Source organism: Pocillopora damicornis, chromosome 2, assembly GCF_964200805.1.
Source record: "Pocillopora damicornis chromosome 2, jaPocDami1.2, whole genome shotgun sequence".
NCBI lineage: Eukaryota > Metazoa > Cnidaria > Anthozoa > Scleractinia > Pocilloporidae > Pocillopora > Pocillopora damicornis.
This window is the reverse complement of record NC_142671.1, coordinates 26,500,106-26,525,780: the sequence shown is the minus strand read 5'-3', so window position 1 is coordinate 26,525,780 and position 25,675 is coordinate 26,500,106. Positions and strand designations below refer to the sequence as shown.

Below are 25,675 nucleotides of genomic sequence, written 5' to 3'. Positions count from 1 at the left end.
CTAATTCTGCCAAACAAACTTCAAGTCGTCGCCAGTAAGTGCGCATGTGTTCCAGTTCTTCCGTTCATCGCTCAATGCTGTGCACCGAATGTGAGAGCAGTATTGGCAACAAATTAGCTTTAATCGTCTTCATTGTGGAAGATAACACGATTTTCCATCAATGCTACGCGAAAATTACAACTGAATTGCTAGGAAAGTCGAGGAGGGAAGTGCGTGTTCTGCGTGATTTAGTACATTTTCGCAAAGAATTTTCAGAATTTTGTACAGCGCACAAAGTTCACACACGGTTTCAAGGAGCCAATGCGATCAGACCTCTGAAGATGGGAACTTCCCACCAACAGCATACGTTTATGAATTTGCCATTGGGTGGAACAACATCAGCAACTTAGCCAGACGCGGACTATATCATAAAGGGCGGTCACTGTCGTACAAGTCCACACGTAAAGCAATTTAATCATTTCAAACGATTCCATTTTTTAAAATATATTTTGCGTGAAATCGACCGTAATTAATTTGTTCTACACATTTACTCAAGTGAACTAAGTAACTATTTACATGAAACCTTGAAACCTTCATCACTAAAACAAGAAAAAGCTACAAAGGTTTTCTTCTCTTGCTGAATTAAAGCAAAAAAAGGGCAAGAATGTACGAACTAGCGGGCGGTAAACAAGATATGAGGTCACTTTCTACGATTTCCTACACTGTTAGTAGAAGGAACCCTTCCAGCGAACCATATGCTCTGAATTATTGGTTTTGACTTAACCAATAGAATCACCCAGCCCACGGCTCTGGAATCTAGTTCTCAGTCGTCTTGTCACAAGCGTGGGACAAAAAAAAAAATTTTGAGTCCCCATGAGGATCGAACCTCAGACCTTCGGATTCCGCACTCCGATGCTAGTCAGAAATGTCTTGCTTTCACAGAAATCTGAAAAAGGAATCTGGAAAGGCATTCTGTAAAGGAATTCTCCGATAAGAGCTTATTTGCTACCGTAGGGAGAAAAATCAACTTCATTTATTACCCTTACTCGCTTACTTTGTACTCCAGTTTTCACTGCTACCTTAGCAAATGCAACTTACTGCTCCATAGTGCTCTACGGATTTAAATCTTAACTTTTTCACTGCTACGAAGCGAAAAGCTCGTCGCCTTTCTTGTTCTTAAAAAAAATAAATGTAACTAGTTTAACTTAAAACCTGGTTAGCTATTTTGTGCCATTCAGTTGCAATGTGTCCGAGACTTCTCTTTAATGGAGTAGAGCTTAGATAGAGAGAAGGAGAAGAAAAGGCAAGATAATGCTAAAAAAACGTACAAAAAATCTGAGATGCTAGTTTTTCTAGTTATTTCAACCCAGCTCCAGGGTTTACATAGAATCTCTTGTGCAGTTATTTAACTTCGTAAAGCCTCCAGTCGAGCCTTCATGTCCTCCATTTCACCTTCATCATCTGATGGAACCATCGCTGCTGCCCCTTCCTGTTCTCCCTAACAGAATGGGAAAGAATTTTAAAAATAATCATGTCATTCTAATCATGTTGTTGTCTTCAAGAAGGAAAAAACAATTTCGCTACCACATGCAGTGTGTGCCCTGACTGTCAGTTATATTCTATTTATTCAAATGAGAACAAAAAAACTGTTAGCAGTCATAATAAGCCATGTAGTTAAAAAAAACAAGTCAAACTGAGGCTACACATGCATGATTACATGTTGTAATTAAAAGGAAACTTGATCAAAGAAAGAAAAGAAAACATAAAGCAGTTTCATCACAGTACAACACCATGTGGAAAGAATTGGATAAATACCAGCTAATCCTTGAAAGAGGAAATAAACCAGTTTGTTTGGCATTCCCATAAGTTATGTAATGGTACAAATATGATAGGATTGACTTTAATCAGTGATGCCCAAAGGAACTTTTCATATCACAATACTTACTGGTAGTGTATCTGAGACATGCCCAGCTTGGCCAAGGGTACCTAAACAACAAAACAATAACTGATTAAAATACTTCACACTTGTGCTGTTTGAAAGAAAGAAAAACCCTTACTACAGTAATACACACTCACAATTACATGTATGTTGAATTGATCACTAAAATTGGCTTGTTAGTAACCAACAGAGATTAAGTGATTCAATAACAGAACTGGCAATTACTTTGTAACAAATGAAACGACAACCTAACCATAATCAACTCAACGATTAAAAAAAGAGCAATCACAGTGTAGTAGAATTCAGGGTTCATGAATGATAATCCTCCTGGTTCTAAGTGAATCAATCAGCATTGACCATATTTCTTCCACTCAAATTCAGCAGCTCAGTGAATCTTTCTTTTTTTATTTTTTTCATGCTCTAAGTTCTCCACAGTACATGTCCTTTTTGCATTATAAAACTATAAATTAAAATACAAAAGCAAAATATATGACCTTTTGTTACTTCAAAGAGAATTTTATCAACTTCTTCCTGAGCAGCCTCCTCCAGATCATCATCTTCTAATACTTCAAATGTGTCTTCTAACATCTCTTCAATTATACCAGCCTGCATGGAAATAGGTTTAATGTAATTGAAAACACATGTTAACCCTTTAAGTCCTACTAGTGACCTAGACAGAATTTCTCCTTACAATATCAATACAATATCTACCAGATAAGTGATGAGAAAAAAAATATCAATTTGGGGATAATTAATTGATCCAATACTAAATTCTCTGAACTAACATTATGAGAATTGTATGGTTGACAGTGAGGAGAATTACAAATTTGATCTAGGCCTAAAAGGGTTAACAGTTACCACACTGTCAACTCTAAGTTTATAATATAGCATAATGTAAATCTAGAAGAAATGCAATGGTATGAACAGCATCTAGAGCAATGCATACCTGAAACCACATACTTTAGAATGTGATTGGGAACTGACAAATTCTAGTCAAATTAAAATCATAAATCTAATGAAAGAAACTATTCTGTTACAGTACCGTTCGAAGATAAGCGAACCACCTAACGCGTTGTCAACGCGTGGGCTCGAAGAAGTCAACGCGTTAGTGCTCTTTCGCTAACGCTTTAGCTAACGCGTTGATCATCGACCCGTATCGCCTTTGTTATTCACTTTGCCACCTCCAACCTTCTTTCTTTTGCATCCACTGTTGACCAACTCAAAGGACGGCCTTCATCCGCAACTGAAAACCATTTTGAATTTACGGAACTTTGGCGCGTGTTGACAAAATTGTCGGCGCGTGCTGACAAAAGAAAAATATTTGTATGCGTGAAGGGGCATCTGTGATACTTCGTAGAGGTGTAAAATAAATAAGGCTAGGGTCTGAAGTATTTCGAAGCAGTGCACTGATTTATGGCAACCAAAACTACGACAATGATTTCATCACGCGAAGCAGGGACAGGCACTGCGGTGACACGAATTCCGAATAAGCGGCGGTACGTAAACAAAGGATTGATCGATAGGAATAAATTTGGATCTGAATATTTCGAAGTTGTTCGCAAATTTCGCAAGCCATTTTTAACACGGCTAGAATTTCACGGCTAAAATAGCAAATAGATGAATCGATCAGAATGAAACTGTATACAACTATTTTTGAAGTTGATTGCCAAAGTACCGACAAGTACCGGGATGAAGATTTAGATATATGAAAATTCACATATTTGCACTGCGGTGGAAAGATGAAATTAGAAGATCCTCGCAGCTAAGAACACTACTGAAACTAGTAGTTGTAAGTAGGACCTGAAAACAATTTCAGGCCCGCACGGGATTTGAACCCATGACCTCTGCGATACCGGTGCAGCGCTCTACCAATTGAGCTAACAAGCCAACTGGGAGCTGGTCAATGAATTGGGTACAAATAAACATCCTAGTGAATGAAGATTTAGATATATGAAAATTCACATATTTGCACTGCGGTGGAAAGATGAAATTAGAAGACCAGCTCCCAGTTGGCTTGTTAGCTCAATTGGTAGAGCGCTGCACCGGTATCGCAGAGGTCATGGGTTCAAATCCCGTACGGGCCTGAAATTGTTTTCAGGTCCTACTTACAACTACTAGTTTCAGTAGTGTTCTTAGCTGCGAGGATCTTCTAAGTACCGGGCTGTTTAACGAATTTCGAGACAAGCGGTGACACGTAAACACAAGTAATAATTCATGGGATGCGAGTATTTCGAGGTTGTTCGCTAATTTACCTGGCTAGAATTTCATCGCTAGCGACAGCTGTCGATATGTTTGTCAAATTGAAAAGTCATGCGGCACATAAACACAGGATCAATCGAAAAGGATAAATTTGGATCCGAGAATTCGAAGTTGTTCGCAAACTTAATACGGCTAGAATTTCATTTATTTGGTAGCACAAGCGCCGCGACTTGTGATGAATATCGAGACATGCGGCACGTAAACATAAAATCGATCGACCAAAAAAAAAAAAAAAAAAAAAAAACAGTTTGGGATACAGGTGAAAGAGAATTTCGAAAGTATTCACAAATTACAGGTTGTAAAATGAAATCGTTTGACTCTTAGTTCGGTTTTTTTTTTTTTTCATCAGGAACAGATCTTTGGATAACGCTTGTTATCGGGAATACACAGACACCGTGGAGATGCTAAGGCGAATGTGACAAAAAAGTCGGCTTTGTTTGGGCCTCTTGTTATGCAAAATGGTTTTAAAGTGTGATCTACTAATGAGCTTCACTAAACGCGTTTGCGTTTGCGTGGACACGCAAACGCAAACGCGTTAAGTTCAAAACGCCAACGCGTTGGCTCTGCGTGGGGAACGCGTTGAGTGGTTCGCTTATCTTCGAACGGTACTGTATGTCTCTATAAATAAAAACCTTCCCTCAAGTTCAAAACAGCTTGAAGTTTGTAAGCATGCACCAATAAATGATATACTGTTAATGTGCATTGCTCTCAGTTTGCTTGCACAGCTTCTTTGTCTTCTTCTGCGCATACCTTCATCATTTCTTTAGACATTTCATTCATTGTGGCCTGTATCTCTGGCACTTTCACCAGTTGCTGCATATGTTTCATCACCTCACTACTCTTTTCTAGGGAACCAGCCATTCGCAATGTAGCTGAGAAAAATGAGTACAAGTAGTGAAATTATTTTTTAATATATGATAAGTATTCTGTAAGTCACTAATCATAATATATTCTCTTGTTATTCAAAAAAGCTCGTGATAAGGGACCAGCCATTCAAAGTGTAGCTGAGAAAAATGAGAAGTATGGTGTCTTCCATTATAGAACCAAATACAACAGAGCTGAAATTTTACCAGTATATAAAATTCTACCACAATGATTGAAATTAATACTTGGTGCAAATTTCAAGTCAGTTTGGGATATAAGTTTGGTAATTTAATTTTTTCACATACTAATAAATACAAGATTACATTCATGGAACTTGTTTTTGTACAAAAGCAAAAGAATGTCAATTCTTGCAAGAATGACACAGAAAAAGATCATCACTCATTTTTCAGTGATGCTTCCCTCTGAAATCTGAAATACAATTCATGTACATGTACATCTGGAACTGTTTTATTTTAGTTACCTTCCTCATACTCACAAAAAAAATTCACAAATACAACCACCCTTGCAAAAAAGAAAAACTAATTCAATCTACAGAGGAGATGAAATTTAGTCAATGTTGATACACCTTTTTCTTTGTACTAGAAATAAAAAACTCAATTTACTTCCTTACAGAAAATTTATAGTCTCAGTACCCTGGAGAACTGCTACATATAGCTAACCCTGGAAAGTTGACAAAGGTTTTGCTCACACTCAGGGTATTAAAATGACTCACCCAACTGGTTCTTCATGCTCATCTCTACAGAGTTCAACTGTGCTTTAGAGGAATATATTTTGTTGACAGCTTTTCTAGATCTTATAATTTCTTTGGCCAATATTGTACAAACATCCTTGTGCCCTTTCTTTGCAGCGTCATTGAGAGACCTTTTAGCTTTTTCTTCCTCTCTTTGAATGGCTGCAAAAACAATAATGCATCATGTTTTCAAAAACAATTTCCAATGGTTAAATTTAGTGGTGAATTGCTAGGAATACCTCATTGACATTTTTTGCATATCAAATTTAAAAAAAGATCAAGCTTGCACTAACCTCTGATTTGTCTGTCAAGAGCACGACCTTCTTTCCTCAAGCCTCTGCACCATTCTTGTACCTGTACATTGTAAAAAGACTAAGTTACACTGTGTATTGACACTGATTTTTGAGCCAGTCACTTCAAGGTTTATTCAATTTTTTTCTGCCTTGTTTTGGTAGCTGATAACAAATGTTAAATTTTAAAAATTATTAATACCAAATGTTGTTCTGCTCCAAGTCTCCAAGGTTAGCAGATATGCAAAGAACTCTGCATTTCAGGATGAGTATCTGCAAGATGTGTGTGGTGTTTGAAGGACTCCTGCCCCAACCTTATTAACTTACCAACAATTTTGCAAGATAAGAATTGATTTTGATTTTTCACTGTTGCTGAATTGTTGAACAGACACAACTGCCTAAAGTACACATTCATCATATTGTCATATGTCTGTAATGGCCATTTAGAGGGTTAGAGGGTTAAGGATTTCAGTCTTCTTTTGCAAAGACTTCTCATGAATTTGGATTACTTTAAAGCTTGTTACTGAGATATGTAAATCATTCTGTCCAATTAATGAAAATTATAAAAGTTGAGAGTTGATAGTTTGGTCATTCTGACCTCAAAGTATCTTCCCTCCTGTTCTTGAATGCAACCATGGAAGCTACATGTACGAATAGAATTAGACATGCATTCAGCTATATTTACTTTATTTACAGGATTACACCAGTTTAGAGGATTTTCATAAACCCTAACAAGTACAGGGCTTGTCAGGTAGGAAGCCATCACTGTTGTTTCAGGCAAAAGCATGGACCTCATGTTAGAAAATATTTACTACTCGCTTTAAATGCTTCAATTTGCTTTGCATCCTATTTTCTTTGCATAGTATTCATTATCTTTGTCTGAATCAAAAGAAAATAAAAATCACACTTGATTAAAAAATTTCAAAATTCAAAGTAGATAACAATTTGCATGAACTACTGCCTAAACACTGCATACCTTCTGAGTACTACATGTCAAGTGAGAGATCACTAATAAAAGATAACAGTGATGTGTAATTGGATGTAGTGTACATGTACTGTAGGTTAATATTAGTGAATACACCTGTAAGTGTAAAGATCATTTTTCAATCAGTAGCAAGTGAATATGTAATATTTTGATACAAATTATCCTGGATCAATTGCAGAACTACCAATCACTTAAATCCTTTCATTCCCAGGAGTGACCTGGAACTAATCTCTCTGTCCAATGGTTTTATCAATACACTATCTAGCAGGCAGGTAATGAGAATAAGGGTAAATGTCAACAAGGGAATTCATTTGATCCAACACCAAGTTCTTAGAAGCAACAATTTATGGGAATTCTATTATAGACAGTAAGGAGAATTACTCTTGAGATCTTGAGAGTGAAAGGGTTAACACTCTAACCCCTAAGAGTAACTAGCATCTAATTTCTTGTTACAATATCACCTATAACTTACAGGTCATGAACATAAAGGAATTGATCACCATTTAAAGAAGCTCTTGATTGTTAAACAAATTCTCCTTGTGAGCACCAAGTCATGGTTGGCAGAGAGATGTATAAAGAACAGTAAGGAGAATATGCATAATGAAGTTAAACTGTAAAGGCCTGAGAAACTTCAATGTATCAGTGCTAGAAACTACCACAAACAGGTGTATGTATATGTATCATTTCTTGTATGAAGGATCTTGGTATCAAAAAAGACATTAATAAGAAAATTCAATACCTCTGGTATAAATATTGTTGACAAAGTAAGAAGTCCTATCTGTTCTCAATCATAATTAGTAATCTACAACACTTGAGCTACATTGAGGGCCGTCATCATAGAGTGGTCACAGTCAGTTACTTATAATTATCTCGTAGTTTAGTTTGCAAATCACATATCTTCAAAAGCCTCGTATAAATTAACATTGGAGTTTGAATTATGTCCCATAAGTAACGTTCCGTAAAGTTGACGATCGCAAAGAAGCTCCGTTGCTTTCACTGGTGTAAAAATCGAAGTTGTCAGTTTCATTTTGAAAACTCAACATGCACTGTACTGCATGCATTATAAGCGAGTATCTTATCGTCTGCAACGGGCTTGGAGCGTGGCGATACAAGTGTTCATTCAGATATTTCATCTCCCTCTAATACTTTGTGATCGAAAAGAAAAAGCACATATGGATTTTACTTGCCAATATTAAGCTGAAGTAAATAACAAGTAGCATATCACATTTAATGTGATGTTCCTCAGTAGCTCTAGCATAAAAGGATCGTAAACGTACGTAAAACTCCATATAAGCTAACAAACCTGTTCTTTTGGTGCTTTCTGCGGGGTTTGTCCAAACAATCCCATCGTAGTTTTCAGCAAAATAAGAAGAAATGTTTAGAAATGGAACGAGTATCGTTCATTTCCCCGTAGTTTCCTAAAATAGCAATTTTTGGACTCGTGACGTCACGGCTGTAGTCGATTGCGGTTCGGAAGGAAACGAAGCGTGCAGCGAGCAATTATCGACAGAATTAGTGGCATTGCCAAGTGGCACGACATGGCGGCTGCTTCGATCTTCAAAGATGTTCCTGGAGTTCCTACAGATCATGTTTTCTGTGTCAATCAGATGTACAAAGATGACCAGAATCCCAATAAAGTCAACATGGGAATTGGAGGTAAAATCTTACTTTAAAAATTAGACGAGGCATATGAGCAGATCCTGTTCAAAGTTATTAATATTCATTAACGGTCTGCTAATTGTAAGTTAGTTCGATATGGTGTCTTGGGTTTATTAATTTTGCTTCTCTGCTGATTTATTAAGCTTATCGCGACAAAGATGGAAATCCAATGGTACTACCAGTGGTTTTGAATGTTGAGAAGCGACTCGCTGAGGAAATCGCATCGAAAATTCTAAATCATGAGTACTTATCAATCGATGGTCTAAAGTCCTTTTGTGATGCGGCTAGCAGACTGCTTTTGGGAAATGACAGCCCTGCGCTGGCAGAGAATAGGGTAGGTTTGATACACTTAGCATAAATTATCTCCTCTCTTTATGCCATGGGAACTAGGGCTTATAAAATGATGAAGATCAGCTCTATTACGTAATTGGCGGCCATCGCCTCGTCTGTCTGTTTGTTTGTTTGTTTTTTTATAGCGGGCGCGGGGGGCCTAAGCAAAATTTGTCAGTAGGGAGGTCCAATATCAGCATTGCGGGCATGTAAGATCTTTTGGGTTGTTTTAGTGCTACCAACTGAAAGTTTTTTTGTTCACACAAAGTGTAGGTTTAGAGGAGTACTAAAATTATCAAACCCTTGAGACAGGACAACACTTTAATATAGTTAACCCTTTCACCCCCAAGATCTCATTTGTAATTCTCATTACTGTCTGTTATATAATTCTTGTGATGTTAGTTTGGAGAATTTGGTATTGGATCAACTAATAATCCCCTAATTAATATTTTTCTTTATTCTCATCACTTGTCTGCTTGATATTGTAAGGAGAAATTCTGTCTTGATCACTCATGGGACTTGAAGGGTTAAGACAGCTTATGCCTGGGAAACTATTGTTGTCACAAAACTTTCCATGAAATATGGATTATCTTTCTGTGAGTTAAGCACTGATCATGAGGTATGGATGATCATTTTTAAATATTGTCGATAGAAGGTGTGGCAGTGTCTTTGGAGTGGGTGGTAGGGTGAGAAAGAAATGAAAAGTTGGGGTGCTGGCAGTGAATACCATGTCGTGATTTTGTACGATGTCATTGTGAAATAAGAGAATGTGTTATTAAGATTGACATCTTTGAAGGTGTGTTGCCTAGATATGTTTCTCATTAAGCACTACTGACAACAAAAGTAGGTTTATATTACAAGAAAAAAGAAATCAATTGAGACAAAAGATAAAAGTGAACTGGTCTTCAGTCAGAATAATTGTGAAAATGAGAGAGGGTTTGTTGTTCTAATGAAATCAGTTAACAACAATCAAGTGTTTCATAATGTTTCAACAAGCCAGATTGGTCAACTGAAAAGCTCAGGCTGGTGATTGAGACATGCCTGATATGACAACATGAATGATGTATAAACCCTGCAAAGCATCTTAATGAATTACACCACTAAAGCTTAGTAAATGCAATTTAATATCAATCGTAAGCAAAATTTTAGAAAGGTTTATGCATCAAATCTTGACATGTAACAAGAACAAGTGCTAGTCTACCCTGAAAAAATTGAATTTAACATATACTACTTCTCTTCAGCCATACAATTCAGTCATGCCTTCTTTTCCCTCTAGTTAGTTGCCAATTACATTTTTTTTGGAGCCACTAGAGACTATTAATAATAATAATAATAATAATAATAATAATAAAGGCTTTATTACAGTGTATCCATAGAATGGCTCTTCACCCGAATAAACTAAGTTAATCTACACTAAAACACTAACTAATTCATGATGATAATATACAATTAATAATTATAATACAAAGCATTTGGAATTAAGACTGAAGCAAATTATGATAGAAAAGATTTCAAAAAAGGAAAGGCGTGTTTTGAAAATGATTTGCTGTCCACACACAATTTTGTCCCTGAAGGCAGCGTATTGAAGATCCAGGCAGCAGTGTCCTAAAAAGTATTACTACTAAGTCCTTATGCTCTCAGTTAATCCAGTTCAGCTGGGGTGTTGACCTTGGGATTTTAGAGAAATCTGAGAAAACAGTACTGTAAGGAATAGGCATAACAGGTTTGATGAATTTATTTTGTTGGCAATACTAAGTTTTATTTAATATAAACTTCATGAAAAACAAAGAAAAGAATGAACTGACCTCAATAAACTCAACTTATTGATCACCAGATGCCCAGGTTGCCTTTCAAGATTGTTGCATGCACTTTTTCTTTTTTCCCCAATAACCTTTTTGCCAACATCTGTATACGTGTAATATCTCACACCAATGCTTCAGTGCTAGCACTATTCTCTCTTGTTTGTATCCTTGTGCTGGAAGAACTTTTTTGTCTTGAAATGTTATATTCATCTCTTTGGACAGGTTTGTTCAGCTCAGGCGATCTCTGGCACAGGAAGTCTTCGTCTTGGGATGGAGTTCTTGAAGAAATTCTACCATTCAGAAGTTATCTTTGTCTCCAATCCTACATGGGGTGAGACTTTCTTTTTATTAATAATTTTTAAATGTGATTTTTATGTTTGTGCTGATGATGTTTCGTGTTGGCAACAGTAGTGTAGAGGTGACCACTAAATGGAGTTGAAAATTATAGTGATTAAGGAAAACAAGTTCAGGACATTGACAAACGACCACTTAATACAGGGTAACTGCTTAATAAGATGCTGCTTAATACAGGTTCAACTGTAATGTACTTTTTCCATGGGAACAGTATTGCAAAGGCTTCACTAATAAACACCCACCTACTTTGTTATGGAGAGTAACTTTTACTGCTGGAAATTATAGGAACATTGATAGACAAAAGTACTTAACAACAATCACCTGCTCTACGTTGGAGGGGATGTTTAACTCCTGGAAAGTAAAAACGTATGCAGTGTGTATCAACCAGATTGAGAATCTTTATTCAATCTAGGAAGATAACAATTGGCCATGATAGAAAGTAAATTTCTCCTTTTAAAGGGTTCAAGTGAAAATTAATGTATGAAAAAACAAAACAAAACAAAACATGATACATTTTTTGTTATATTTTCCAAAAAGGCCTCTTCTAGTGTTTCTGCGTAACCACTGATTATCAGGCTGGGACAATCTGAAAAATTGCATGGCTTCTGGGAACAAGAATAAGCCATTTACAGCCCTCTAAAGCAAACAAAGCACACTCTTATGTCCTTCCTTGATAGTGGAGACCTTTATGGAAAGACTTTTAAAGAGAAGGTCTACTTGGCCACAGATATTGCAAAAAGTGTCATGGCTATTACGCTGGAAGCACATCCAAACATTCATGATCATCACTCCATCTCCATATTGGAAGCCCAAGTGAAGCCCTTTTATCTCTAATTTAAGTTACACTGTAGGTTTTTCTTTGATAAGAAATATCACTTTTAGTGCAGTGAAATTCTGATGTCTACTACAATTGTGTTTGTCTTTCACATGTTTGTAGGAAACCACAAGAAGATGCTTTTAGCCACTGGTTACAAGGCTGAAAACATCAAGGATTATCGTTACTTTGATAAAGCAACTAAAGGTTTGGATTTCCAGGGCATGTGGGAAGATTTAGAGGTGAAAATGCAACATAATAATTTTTGTGCTATAGAAACTAAAGTTATTGATAGAGCATTTTTTTTTTATCTTAAGAGGGAAGAGGTTGGGGTCCTAGATGATAAAATGCTTTGAGAAAAGTAAAGAGCAAAGAGCAGACTAGTGTGAACAAAGTTGAAAGTTAAGTATTAGGGACAGAGTTGCATGGAAAGGTCTGTTCAGACCTATCTGGCAATTCTCTGGGTTACTGAAACGACTTTGAACAAAAATTATGTTTAATGATTATGGGTTTTCAATGCCTTACATCTTTGAACCCTTCCATGTGAATAGAAATCGCTAATCAGTGCATTTTTAGCTACAGTGCAAATGTAAAGTATGTATTAGGAACTGTGCAAAACTACTTGCGCATCTGAACATCAATTCTGTCGGAAAGAAAGACGTACTCTACTATAAATGAACTTAGATGGAAGAAGATGGCTAAGAATTAAGTACAATGAACTTCAAAAACTTATCCTCTATTTTGCTACCATTGTTTTTTCCAGAATGCTCCAGATAATTCAATAATCCTGCTTCATGCCTGTGCACACAATCCAACTGGAGTAGATCCCGACCAGGAACAGTGGCAAAGGATTGCTGAGATAATGAAGGTATTCTAAACTACTTATTCACATATTAATCAGGTGTCCCAAATAGTTTAAAACTAGTCATTACACATTCATATCAAATACATGCCTATGTAATTGATATGAATATTTGATGCTTAAGCTGTTCGGTGTGTTGTGCTTCTGTCAGGGAATGTGGATGGTACAGCTGGTCAAGAGAGCTTGTGCCTTGTTATCCTATCAGTTAGCTCCCCTTGGGTACTTGGTACAACCCACCCCCCCCCCCCCCCCTTAAAAAGAGTATTTCAAAATTTTGAATCAATGCTTTGAAGATGCTTATTCTTATGTTACTTCATAATTTAATAGTTACTTAATGGTGCATTTGGTTTTTTTTTTTAACTTTTTTCCAGAGAAAAAAGCTGTTTCCCTTGTTTGACATAGCTTACCAAGGATTTGTGTCAGGTGACCCAGATGAGGATGCTTGGGCTGTACGCTACTTTGTTAGTCAAGGATTTGAAATGGTCATAGGACAATCATTTGCCAAGAACTTTGGATTATACAGTAAGTACTTGTGGCAGGTGGTCGACTGTGTTTTAGAAAAAGGACTGATAGTGTACTGAAGCTGGGCATGTATTTGTGAAAACAAAAAGATACAAAGTTAATCGATACCTCCTCCTTTCCGTTGCTTTGTAATTTCACAGTGCCAGGTATCAATGCAGGGATACTCTGATGTGTGGCTTTTAGGCAATAGCCTGGTTTACCCCATCTTGGGCAACACGGTTGTGGAATGAATTTTAAAGCTATCTTTGCAATAATGAGTACCACTTTAGCAGTAGTGAAAACAAGACCTGAAAAAAATTCAGGCCTGTATGGGATTTGAACCTATGACCTCTGGGATACTGGTGCAGTGCTCCACCAACTGAACTAACAAGCCAACTGGGAGCTGGTCATTATGTTGGTTGGTAAGAAACCCATGACGAATAGTGACTGTAAATATATGAAATCATGTATGTGAACTGTTGTTCACAGCAGCAGCCAGCTGAAAATTGTTCATTGGCATATGCTTCCCTATGAAATGTGAATAGGGGAAAACATGAATAATGAAATGGCCTTACATGTATGACCCAGGGCTTAAAGGGGTTTTTTGAAGATAGACATAGGTTTATGTAATTACCTTAGAAACAGCTTTTGATGGAAGCTAAAAGAAAGATTACTATTTAAACACTGAAAATATAAATTTTAACTAAAGTATTTGTTCAAAGCTGCTAATTTTTCTTTGCAGATGAGAGGGCAGGTCATACATGTGTGGTGACAACAGATAATGAAACAGCTGAACGTATCCGTAGCCAGCTCAAGGCAATCATCCGCCCAATGTGGTCAAATCCACCCAATCATGGTGCACGTATTGTAGCAACCATACTGAACAACCCAGCCCACGCTGCCGAATGGTAAGAACGATCTGTTAGCTGAGAGCCAAAATTTCATCACTGTGAGTGTTAATTCATTTTTTCTCACGTGGATCAATTTTCTCGTTACTTACATTGACCAGGAGGAAGGGGAAGATTTTCCGAAGGTCTGGCACTAATTAGCAGTGCCAGATTCCTTCCAGTTTTGCCAGAAATCTCTGGTGATTTACTAAAAGGACATTTCTTATTTCAGATATGTTAGTTAATTTGATATTTTGTAACTTTTAGGCGTGAAACTTTAAGGACGATGGCTGGGCGTATTTTAGAGTGCCGAAAACTCCTTTACAACAAGCTGAAAGAACGTGGAACACCAGGAACGTGGAACCATATTGTGGACCAGAAGGGAATGTTTGGATTTACAGGATTGAATGGTGAGTGGTTTTATTATATGATTGCATGGTTTGCATAAATGGAGACTTCTGCAAACCTTTGGTTAAGGTTATGAGTTAAGTGTCCCATTACTATTGGAACCTGTCCCACTTTTTCTTGTTTTTTTTCTTTTGTTGTTGTTGTTGTTGTTGTTTTTTTCCGCATGAAAGGAGTAGGGTGCTCTAACTGGAAGTCTGTAGTTCTAAAAGTCTAAAAGTCTACCTAAGCCGTGGCGCATACAGTCTGGAACACCGTGACCAGTCCATCGCAAGGTTACTCCTCAGCTTTCTCTCAGGCTTCCCAGACAATCCACTGGTCCCATTTGTATTCCTGGGTGGAAAAAGGCACTGTGAGAGGAAATTGTATTGCCCAAGAACACAACACGGTGGCCAATTTACATTAACAACTACATGTAGTTGATAAAACCAAATTATATATTGAAAGAACTTAAAGGGAGAACTTCCTTAGTTAAGACAATTTGATAAGTACAATTTATCAAGGGGGTTGTCAGGGGCTATATTCTGGGAAGTCTTTTTTTTTTGGCAGTTTTGTTTACAGGTTTTCTTTGCTGGTGTCTTCAGCGAACAGTTTTTCGTAGCTCTTCTTTAGGTTTGCTATCTAAGTCAATCAAGAAATGGTGTACTCGAACCTTCATGAACATCATCGCAATTTAAAATGTCATTGAAAAGAGTTTTCAAAAATTTTTATTATTGTTCCTGTGAAGGTACAAGAATTTCCTTTGTTATTCGTGATTGCATTCTTCATGATGCAGCAATTCACCATTTTGACATCAAGGAAGATGTCTGGCAACGTTTAAGGGGAGTTAAAAAGGTTTCATGGCACACCAGGAAGTCCTTGCAAATCTAGTTTATCTACTGCGAGACAATTTTCAGGGGGGTTTAACTGAAGTACCAGTAGAAACAAGCGTGATTTCAAATGATCATGTTGTGTTTCTCTGCAGTAAAACAAGTGGAATTCTTAGCCAAGTCTTACCACATCTACCTGCTGAACAGCGGACGGGTAAACATTTGTGGGATCACTCACCATAATGTCGACTACATCGCTGAGGCGATTCATGAAGCTGTCACCACAGTTACCGACTGATCAAGTCTATAGCTTTTGGTTGCTGGTTATTTTTGTTGTTGTGAAAGCTAATCTGTGTGAAATCTGCGTGCGTGCTGACACATCATTCACGTCAGTGTGAAATCGCCCAAGAGGTATTCGTGTGAATGGATAAAGCTGACAGTCATCTCATAATTTAACGATTTGTATTTACAAGGGACAACGTTTGTCAATCAGACAAACTGAAATGCGGTGTGATCACTTATATTTTAATCGTCAGGTCAATTGTGGCTGATTTTATTTACAAAGGAGGGTCTCATTTGTATTAAAATTTCCCTACTGGGTGAAATATCAATAAACCTTTCACCTTCAATACAAAGTTGTCATAGCCATTGTCAGGGCGGAGCCTGTAAGCCGTTCAGTGATGTGATGCAGGATAAGTGTTGTGATAATTCTTGACTTCAAAAAACCCACTTATTTTAAGGGTGCAAAAAAGACAGGGTGAATGACATGGGAAGGGAAAGTGCGTTGCCTCCATGAGAGCTCTTCTTGTGCAAATACAAATGTTTTGAGTAATATGAATTTTCCAATTTGTTCAGGCAATTTCTTGCGCGACACTTCGTTAATTACCATTACTCTTGCTCGCTCAATTTTAATTTTACCAGCTCATGGGCATAAATGTTACCTATTAGTTCAATAGAAGTAATATTCAATAATTATCTTATCCTCACTTCGTGTTTGCTACAATAAAAACATATCGCGTTTAACTGAAAAATGCTCATGAAATAACATTGCTGTGAGCACATTGCTCTCATAAGAATCTTTTTACGCCCTGGAATATGGGTCCTCATGTTGAAATAAAAAGACGTACATATCAGTAGATTTGCAGGTTCCTCGTGAATCCTTTCGTAGTGCTTTGTTCTCTGTCAACAACATCTCTTTACACATTTTAGGGCACTCCCAGTCTCTTGTTGGCGAGACATGCCTTTAAGTTGGCTCATGAATAATACCGTAAAAAAAAGTCCAACGCAGCCAGCTAGACAATCAAATTGGTGAAACCGGCATTTTACCCTCATCATATAAACAAATTTTAAAATGTAGTAGTTGTAATTACCATAGTTGGCCTAGATTGGTTGTGAGCGCTCCAATCAAGCATGTTAAACGTACCCGAACAAAGATAAAATCACAGAAATTACAACGAAAACCTTAGTTGATGTTAGCAAGGCAGTAGCGTTACATAAATCGTAGTCGCAGCAAGTGATATCACAGTTTTCGGCTTGGCCAATGTACTTGCAAGCCACTGTGTTACAAAAATCTGCTACAAAACATCCTCGCTCATAAACATCAAACCTTTTTCCACGGATGTCGAATGTTGACCTTGTCTTGGCGCAAACATCTAACCATGGCTCACAAACGTATTTTGTTCGACTTGCATCACATTGAGTCCAGTTCGAGGAAGAATAACATGTATAACATGTCAAAGATAAACCTAAAATAATAATTTTAAAAAACTCAGTGAGCAATTTGATCCTCAAAATATGAAAACGTCGAGACCTAGAAAATATTTCCAAGACAAAAAACAGAAAAGGAAAAGCCTATGAAGAGAATTCCGACATGGATTCTTCAAATATCATAGTATATATCTCCTCTCGAACGTAGGGTTAGATTCTCATTACCTGATCAAGGTAAATCTATACTGACCAGTAAGGTGAATACACATATCTCGCTCATTTAGTGAAGTTATGAAAACGGCCACCTGCCTTCGTTGTGACAGTTTTTAGAGTATTCAGGTTAATATGGAAAGTTTAAAACTAACATGCAAATTTGGCTGAAGCGTTAACAAATTTTTATTCCATCGCATCTATGGATCAATATACGAAAAGTGGAATTGACTTTAATATCCCTATGTTATCTTGAATTTTTGAAAGATGAGATCCTGTAGGAGACAGTGAGTAAGGTGATATCTGGTGCTGGTGTGAAAATAACGGTCGTGAGCCTGGATAATCTGCATCAGTATCACCCTCAGTTTTGCATCCGAGATATAAACTTGTTCCGTCATTATGATTAAAGAGTATCGACCTCAGCAAAGGTCTTCCACATGGGCATCATTACTATTTAGCTGTTGAAATCATACCTTAAGCCATATCGATTAACTGACCAAGACGTATTATAAAAGGACAGTTATTAAGTTCCTTTCAAGCTATTGTTTCGACAACATGCTGTTAATCTCTGTGGTAGACTCTTCAATCCCCACGGTATCTTCATTAAACATGTATTTATGGGTTTTAACAAGCCTTGACTCCAGTGTTAAGTGGCATGAGAAACACAAAGTGAAGCTATCATTTAACTGTTCCGTCAAGTCGGTAGAGATTGTTCTAGGCCGATGAAGAAAAAAAACAGTCCTTCGATGTAGATTAATTAAGTGACGAAGGCTTACACTTTACCTTGTGCATTTGGAGAATTAAAAAAAGGTAATATGGTGCAACCTTCATGGTCGCGACCATCTAGGTTTTTGTATTGAAATGCGGAGCTGTTATAACCTTGAAATTCTATTCACAGTGCGAGAGTTACATGTCCGTCCTTTACATATTTATAGGGTAAGTCTTTCATTCTCGATCTTTATTCTATTACTTACCAACTTGTACTGTCGCCGAAAAGAAAACATATTTAACCAGGTCATGCATGTTAACTTGTGAGTAGAAATTTCTTCTTCTTTCTTTCACGGTGAATGTTGAAACCGTTTTGACAACGCCTAACACTGCGAGGTCTCCTGACCCATCAATCCTTGCGCAGTATTTTCGGAAGAAAGTCGTCGTTGCTCGTAGCAGATAATCGTACCCGGAGAATTTCCGACGAATGCTATTGGATAAGCAGACTCTTGAACATGTTTGTCGGAGGAGTTTATTATACTCTAACGCAATTAGCCACCAATTGCATAGACAAGAAACAAGGAGTGGGAAATCACCACAAGCACTTTAAAAACATAATGAAAACATTAAATAAAAAGGGAAGAAATATTCTTCGCATTATGGGATTAAATAGCTCAGTGCAGTAACATGAATGATGAAACTAATCCCGAGTTCTAATTGGCCACCTAAGCGAGCAAGATGAACTATCTTGGAACACAAGTAACACAACACCAAATAAAATTTAAGTTGACCAGAATATTCGTTATAGAGTGCTGTGTTATGTGTCAGACTAGTAAATAAACAAGGAGGAATTCGACTTTTAAATTTTTAATGTGACTTAAACAGAAGAGTATTGTTACCTAACAATCATCAATAACCCCTTACTGACGTTTTATACAAATGAGTTTATCTGTTGTTTTGTTAAACTTAATTATTCGCCCACGGGGAAACTTTTAATAGAAGCGGCAGATGATAAGTTTCTTCCCATGCAACAGCCATCTTCATTTGCCATCAAGCCTTTTTTATGAATGAATTTCGAATGCATTATGGATAAATTTTAGAAAAAATTTTTTAAAATTTATTGTAACATTATTTTTCGTTCTTGTCAACTAAACTCCAAACGGTCGTTAATGCAAATAATAATCAAGGTGGGTGCATAGTTATTGTATTTGTGTTGTTAGATCAAAACAAATTTAACACTTTTATATTTGACATCCCTCTTCAACCGTTAGTATAAAGCTATGGTCCGTAACAGCGCAAGTTAACAGTACATCGGTAAGTAACCGTAGAAAATCAACTTTTTCTTGCGACGTCATGATTTGTAAGTTTTTGCATTAAACATTAAACAAAAGTAGGAACCTAAATTAAAATTATAACTTACTCACAGTATTAACTTACATTTCAAAATCAGCAAAAGAATTCGATCGTAACTGAACGAACTTATGTATGGTGACATAACACTTAACTCTTTCCAAACTACTTTGCCTTCGTTTACAAGAGTTAACGTCTTTTTTTATTATTATTCCCGTCTCTTGGGTCTTTTGTAAGAATGCAGACTGAAAGTTCATTCTAAAACTCGTCATTTAATCAGAATTATCCTTGATGTTTTCCAAAAATACTCGCCCTCCTCTAGAACGTCTTTGAATGGCAGTAGCGTACAGGCGCTATATTACTATTAGTTTGCGATGTTATCTTATGTATATATATATTTGAAAATTTTAATCAAGGATTTATTTAGTTTATGGTTTCGTTTCTCTTAGTTCTAACAGAAGAAATTGGCCATCAGCTTAAAACTGCCATGTCCTCAAAGTATCGGAATTATTTATGGAACGAGAATGCTTATGTGCTTCTTACACTTTTGTACATGGTAAGATTTAGTTATATCTATTTTCGTGAGGAATTAAGCGATGGCCTTACCTCATTATACAAAATGAAATTCAATTTGGATTCTCTGAATCCAAAACTGTTAAGTCACCGGCAGCTTTCTCTGCCCTAAATAAAAGTTTAAGTCAATTATATCCCGAATTTGACTAGATTACTCGAGTATTAGAGGGGTTTCGGCGCAAAAGTTTATCAGACTATGCTTATGTTATATGTTATAAATATTTTATTATCATCGACAAGGTCAAATCACCCTCGTTGCTCTGAAGTCAGCATGTGACCTCTGTAGTTTAGTGTTAACAGTAAGTACTTATTTTCATGATGCTTGCCGTCAACAATCTGGGAATGTTAAGGGTTATATCTTGATAGGAGGTATTTTGGAAAGTCTCTAGAACGGTATGTTTCACAGTATGTGGAAATGACCCGTCAGGGCTTTAAGCATTGCCTTCTTCAAAACGGCAGGTATATAATTCTAATGTTACGCAAGGTTAGAAGGTATCTCAACGATAGAATGTCTTTTATGGTCTTTTGCAGTTCATCGAAAGTGGAAGTGCTTTTCAATTTACTGGTAACTTTCTAACTGTATACAAAATATTAAATATCCATAATGAGTAATCTTTCATGGGAGAGGAAACGGCATTTAAGGCAAAAGCTTAAGGCGAAGGAAAAAGATGAGAGGAATTCATGGTCTCTAAATAAAGGGCGTTATGTCATCTTTAAACAATAAACTGAACTTGCAACAGGTGCTCAATGACTGATTTTTGCCAATCATCTTTAAGAGCACTGAAACAAGGCTGACGTCAAGGAAAAACGTTTTCTTTGTCTCGTTCAAAGGGGTTTATATTTTATAAAATAATTGCGAGACTTTTGAAATTAAATCAAGAGTAGATCTCCATTAAGTTTAGGAGGAGCTGTTAACAACCCCCAAAAATGGAACAAACCTTTAACCACTTAAGCGCCACGAGGCTGTTGATCATATCAGCCAAATCAATTTCCAATGGAGAGTATCTCGATGCCATTATGGGTCAAAGAAGATCGCACGAATAATTGCGATGAGATTATCAGTAACAAACTCGCTTGCAGCTGATCTGCCGGCCCTTGTTTATTTAGCGGGGAGCCCACAAAAACTGGTTGAGAGTTTGAACATTTCAGTCCAAGAAATGGTTGGAAATTTCGAAAGACTTCTCAACACAGTGTTAAATTGCGATCAATATTCTTGGGTGTTATCGAAAAAAAGGTTGGTATTACCATGGAATTCTAGTTTGCTGCCGAATCCTTGAAGTGACAAAAATTCGTCGTCCTCAACACAGAAGCATAGAGCATTCCAAGTGAAATCAATTTTATTATGATAAAAATAGAAAATACTCTTATCGATCTAATCTGGTGATATAAAGGCTTTGAAACATATTAATACAGCTCTGTTTATTCTCCGTTTGTCTGAGTTTCCTGAGGTTTGTTCCTAAGGTATAACTTATGTGTTAAATCTCATTCAAAGATTTTGACATTATTTATCGTCAAACTGAACATGCGCAGCCAGGAATGTCTGATTGTTTCATCCATTTTAATGAAATTTGTTTTCAGAAAACTGTAACTCTGCATTGGGAATGGAAAACTTTGAAATCCCTTCAGAATCTCTTCAAGCCTCCAGATCAACGGCGCACTGGGAATACTATAACGCCAGAATCAACGATTCAGTAACTGGCTGGTGTGTCGGTAAAGTTAGCGATCAGGAATGGCTTCAGATTCAGTTTAATGGCAATCATTACATCACTGCTGTGGCGAATCAAGGCACCCACAGAGGCTTTGTGATTGAATTCACTTTGGCTTTCAGCAGAGGACTGGATTGGTTCGACTACCACGAGAACGGCACTATCAAGGTCAGAGTCAAATCCTACTGTTAACGATCCGGTAATTAACAAAGCCTTTGTTAGCTCATTTAAAAGCAAAGGCAACAGCTTAAAGGTCATCAGGAGCCACAAGAGATCAACAGTCCAATCGGATATATGTTTTGGGTATCATTCTTTAGTGGGATTCTACGTGAGGTCCTTTTAAGTTACTTTTAGGACAGAAGCCGTACCGTTATCTCTTTCATGTTGTAAAATGAATGACTTCATTTTGCTTTGCAATTCTGTATTCTCGACAGAAATTTATCCGCAATAATACAGCTGACAGAAGGGAAATTGTGATGAATAATCTCTCCTCTCCAGTTATTGCAAATATGATTCGAATTTACCCCAAGCGGTCTATTGATGACACTTGTTTACGCCTCGAAATATATGGATGCCAAGGTAAGTAAGAAAAGCCAACCATGAAGAAATGATTAGAAGAAAGCGACATCAAACGAGCTAAAAAAAATTATCTATGAGAGGGAAAAAGCATTCCGATTAAGTTGTTCTTTTCGTGTTATAGGTTCTTTGTAATGTAAGTTTTTCTGTATCATTTTGAGATTAAGAAGAAAACTTAATCGTGTTTTGGGGGAAAACAATGTAGGATAGGTAAAAAAAAAAGTTTTAAGAATATTAGATGACGAGGAGTCCCTATTTAGCGGCACAGTCCGTCGCACCAGTAAATAAATTGGCGGAAAAAAAAAAAAAAGAAGTTAGCGCACCGTGCAGAATCCTGGTAGCGAGATGCACGAAATGTGTGTACTCCCAGAGCTTCTCACTTATTTTTTTTTCCTCCCACTACAAAAGTTCGCCGAAAAAGAGGGACTACCCGTAGTCCAACATTTTTTAAACTTATGTCTTACGTCTATCAAGGAACTTACGACACGTCTATCAAGTGATGTCACAAAAATACATCGAACAGTGCTCACACCACAACACAATAGCTAGTCATTGAAAGGTCGTTAAAGAATAATGTGGGTGGTTAGAAATCTTGCTTGGATACGATGAAGTCCGTTTCGTTGCAGCTTGTTTTAACCCATTTGGCATCGCGGATGACGCAATTCCTGATAAATCTATGACGTCATCGTCAAACCTTGGAGCTGGTTTTGAGGCATTTCATGGCCGACTGAACCGCGCGTCAGGTAATGGTTCCTGGTGTAAGGGAAAGCTTGATATATCGTCATATCTCCAGATTGATCTCGGAAACAGGTTTCAGGTCAGCATGATAGCCGTGCAAGGAAATCGTCTTTACGAGTGGGTAACTGTTTTGAAGAAAAAAATAAACTGCAGGTAAGTGAGTTTATTCTTTATTGCTTTTCTGTCAGTTAAACCGCTCTACCTCATGATTTTTGATGGTTCGCGCATTTAACATACCTACTTCTTTGGTACGGCGACATTTAAGGAGCGTTTGGTCCAGTCATGTTCCGTAATTTGGCGAGATGCAGTCAAGCCAAATTAAACATGGATACATCAAACAAGCCTGATATACCGCCAAAGCATACAAACTTGGACCCGTATCTGGTGATGTTCTTAGCGCGGCAGTTACGTTTAAAAAATCTGTCAGGTATTCTAGAGGGTGGCCCGCGGGGAGAATAGGACTAGTCAATAAATGGTGCCGTGACACGAATGCGTGACACTACGAGTTTCCTTCCTGTACAGCGAGCAACGCGATGAATCGTGTATATACAAAAATTATCTGCAACACTACCGAGGGCATTTTAAAAACTAGAAAAATTCGGCAAATTTTACTGCAAGTCTTATCTCTAGGGAACCAGCACATAAATAGTGTAGTTGTCTTCAACTGCATGCGTTCAGCCGTTTAAAGCCAGTTGAAGGAACTCTCGAAAACAGAGGTGAAGTTTACATTTATGTTGACATTTTCAACCGTTCCTGTATAAAAAGACCACTCGGAGTTTCATTACTCTTCAATGAATTCAATGAAATGGTGGCGTTGAGCACATTGCGATGAGTTAGTTAGATGGGTGTAGTGCTTTCTCTAGTAATGTGAAGTATCTTTCTCTACACTAAAGCAGTTCTGAAGAAATGAAAGGGGAGCAAAATCTCACCGCCGCCAACGGAACGTCAGCTAGCGTAGCTTTAGTGAATAACACAAGTGAAAACAGTTCAACTACTATTGCACCAAACGTTACCACGATCAACAGCTCTTCATCGAACCTCACAAGTGGAAATATGTCATCTGTTAAAACAGAAAATGTTACATCCGTTAACAGTCAAGGAAATGTTACTCTCAACTCTTCTGGACATGTATGTTTTAAAAAAAGGATAATTCGTTCTAAAGCCTTTGTAAAATCGTTTACTCTTCAGTACAGTGACAATGGTGAACTTTGGAAGACTTACCACGAAGGAGGGAATGTCAAGGTATGTGTGCTAATAACATGTCGAGTCCTTGGAACTCACCCAATCACACTGCAGCTTTGTGAGAAGCTGCTTGTATAAATCAAGCTCCTGAAACCTTTGTGGTCGATTAGAATCTGTTAAATGGGAGCATAAAGCAGATTATCTCAAATTAACTAGTGGTATTTTTGGTTGAAAAAAAGTTTGTCGTCGAACACTTTCGCCCAAACAAGCATTCAAATGAATTTTATTTTCATCCATTTTGTAGATATTTGAAGCCAATAATGATGCCAATACAACGGTAACACTTAAAATAACAAGTCTCTTAATCACTCGCTACATTCGAATAGAGCCTACAAGTTGGAAGAAAGAGGCCTGTATGCGTGTGGAGGTCTACGGTTGCAAAGGTATAGTAAACTAACTCCACTCTCCCTTTGGGAGTGACCAGAAGCTCTGAGAGTTAAATTTTTCATCCCCGATGAGTAGTTCCAAATGGTAGCCCTGGTTTCCATGAAAAATCACGTGGGAGTGCTGTATGTGCTGTACATTTCATGTCTTTCAAAAGGCGAGATTGCATCTCTGAGATTTTTACGATTTCTACTCACGATTTTGCCTCCTCGCTTTTTGTATTAATACCGTTCTTACAATTAGAATATTATATCAGACGTCTGTGACACACAAACGTAATATTTTGTCCGTGTTACTGCACGGATAATGATGGAGTCAAACTTAGCAGCATGAATTTTCCACAAATCATGAGCAAAATCAATCCTTTGATTTTTGTCCTTGATATCATTGCGTCCAACCTTGAGGAAGTCAGCCTAAGCTTTGTGCAACTGGCTCAAATATCTCTGCTTTTTGTTTTCTCTCTATATAGAATGCACAGGCGACCTGGGTGCCGGTTCAGGCGTAATCCCTAACAAGGCTATGACCGCCTCCACCAACTTGGGTCCAGGCTATCAAGCCTGGCTGGCACGGTTGTATAATCCACACGGAGCCTGGTGCTCAGCAACGAATGATGGAGATCAGTATCTTCAGATCCAGTTTCCACAGGTTCGCATGGTTCGTCAACTGGGAACGCAGGGTTCTGTTGTTAAGAGAGGTTGGGTGGCAAGATACTCGGTTAATTACAGCCAAAATGGAGAGGAATGGAAAGAGTATACGAATCTCAAAACAGTCGAGGTAAGCCATGATGTCATAAAACTATGGTTTGGAAAATAAAAATGAAAGACGCATGTAAGTATGAACACATCAACAACGGTTATAAACACATCAACAGCCTTTGAGCCCATAAAGAGTGATTCCCTTTTATCAGTAGTGAAATTTAAGGTCGCAAAAACTGATTGAATTCCCTCTCTGAGGAGCTCCAACCAAAGTATAGAACTTTGCTTCCTCTTCT

At 37.4% G+C, this 25,675-nt stretch overlaps 4 protein-coding genes and 2 long non-coding RNA genes across 6 annotated transcripts in view; 4 read left to right on the top strand and 2 right to left on the bottom strand.

The window, feature by feature from the left end:
- Positions 1 to 467: 467 nt before the first annotated feature.
- Positions 468 to 8,525, bottom strand: LOC113669692 (charged multivesicular body protein 3). The gene is made up of 7 exons (XM_027185773.2): positions 8,371 to 8,525; positions 6,086 to 6,146; positions 5,775 to 5,954; positions 4,928 to 5,049; positions 2,413 to 2,524; positions 1,925 to 1,965; positions 468 to 1,477 (listed from the first exon to the last, which is right to left on the bottom strand). Exons 1-7 carry the CDS (start codon positions 8,413 to 8,415, stop codon positions 1,385 to 1,387), a joined length of 654 nt encoding a protein of 217 aa, XP_027041574.2. The 5' UTR covers positions 8,416 to 8,525; the 3' UTR covers positions 468 to 1,384.
- On the top strand, positions 4,236 to 4,790 carry LOC149050528 (uncharacterized). The gene is made up of 2 exons (XR_016184187.1): positions 4,236 to 4,436; positions 4,527 to 4,790. It is a non-coding gene; the product is annotated as an uncharacterized LOC149050528 (long non-coding RNA).
- LOC149050527 (uncharacterized) lies at positions 5,172 to 7,415 on the top strand. The gene is made up of 3 exons (XR_016184186.1): positions 5,172 to 5,249; positions 6,779 to 6,833; positions 7,279 to 7,415. It is a non-coding gene; the product is annotated as an uncharacterized LOC149050527 (long non-coding RNA).
- On the top strand, positions 8,516 to 16,626 carry LOC113669683 (aspartate aminotransferase, cytoplasmic). Its single transcript, XM_027185761.2, has 9 exons — positions 8,516 to 8,723; positions 8,870 to 9,060; positions 11,081 to 11,189; positions 12,150 to 12,268; positions 12,790 to 12,894; positions 13,260 to 13,410; positions 14,132 to 14,297; positions 14,544 to 14,686; positions 15,646 to 16,626. The coding sequence occupies exons 1-9, from the start codon at positions 8,606 to 8,608 to the stop codon at positions 15,786 to 15,788; spliced, it is 1,245 nt and encodes a 414-aa protein (XP_027041562.2). The 5' UTR covers positions 8,516 to 8,605; the 3' UTR covers positions 15,789 to 16,626.
- On the bottom strand, positions 16,386 to 18,523 carry LOC149050526 (uncharacterized). Its single transcript, XM_089198083.1, has 2 exons — positions 18,382 to 18,523; positions 16,386 to 17,235 (listed from the first exon to the last, which is right to left on the bottom strand). The coding sequence occupies exons 1-2, from the start codon at positions 18,428 to 18,430 to the stop codon at positions 16,904 to 16,906; spliced, it is 381 nt and encodes a 126-aa protein (XP_089054209.1). The 5' UTR covers positions 18,431 to 18,523; the 3' UTR covers positions 16,386 to 16,903.
- A 2,509-nt stretch (positions 18,524 to 21,032) lies between these two features.
- Positions 21,033 to 25,675, top strand: part of LOC113669956 (uncharacterized) — a 53,663-nt gene continuing 49,020 nt past the window's right edge. The window contains exons 1-7 of the mRNA XM_089192937.1: positions 21,033 to 21,099; positions 21,617 to 21,912; positions 22,179 to 22,323; positions 22,947 to 23,211; positions 23,955 to 24,300; positions 24,545 to 24,683; positions 25,154 to 25,458. Coding sequence (XP_089049063.1) covers positions 21,033 to 21,099; positions 21,617 to 21,912; positions 22,179 to 22,323; positions 22,947 to 23,211; positions 23,955 to 24,300; positions 24,545 to 24,683; positions 25,154 to 25,458 — 1,563 coding nt within the window. The remainder of the gene's footprint in view (positions 21,100 to 21,616; positions 21,913 to 22,178; positions 22,324 to 22,946; positions 23,212 to 23,954; positions 24,301 to 24,544; positions 24,684 to 25,153; positions 25,459 to 25,675) is intronic.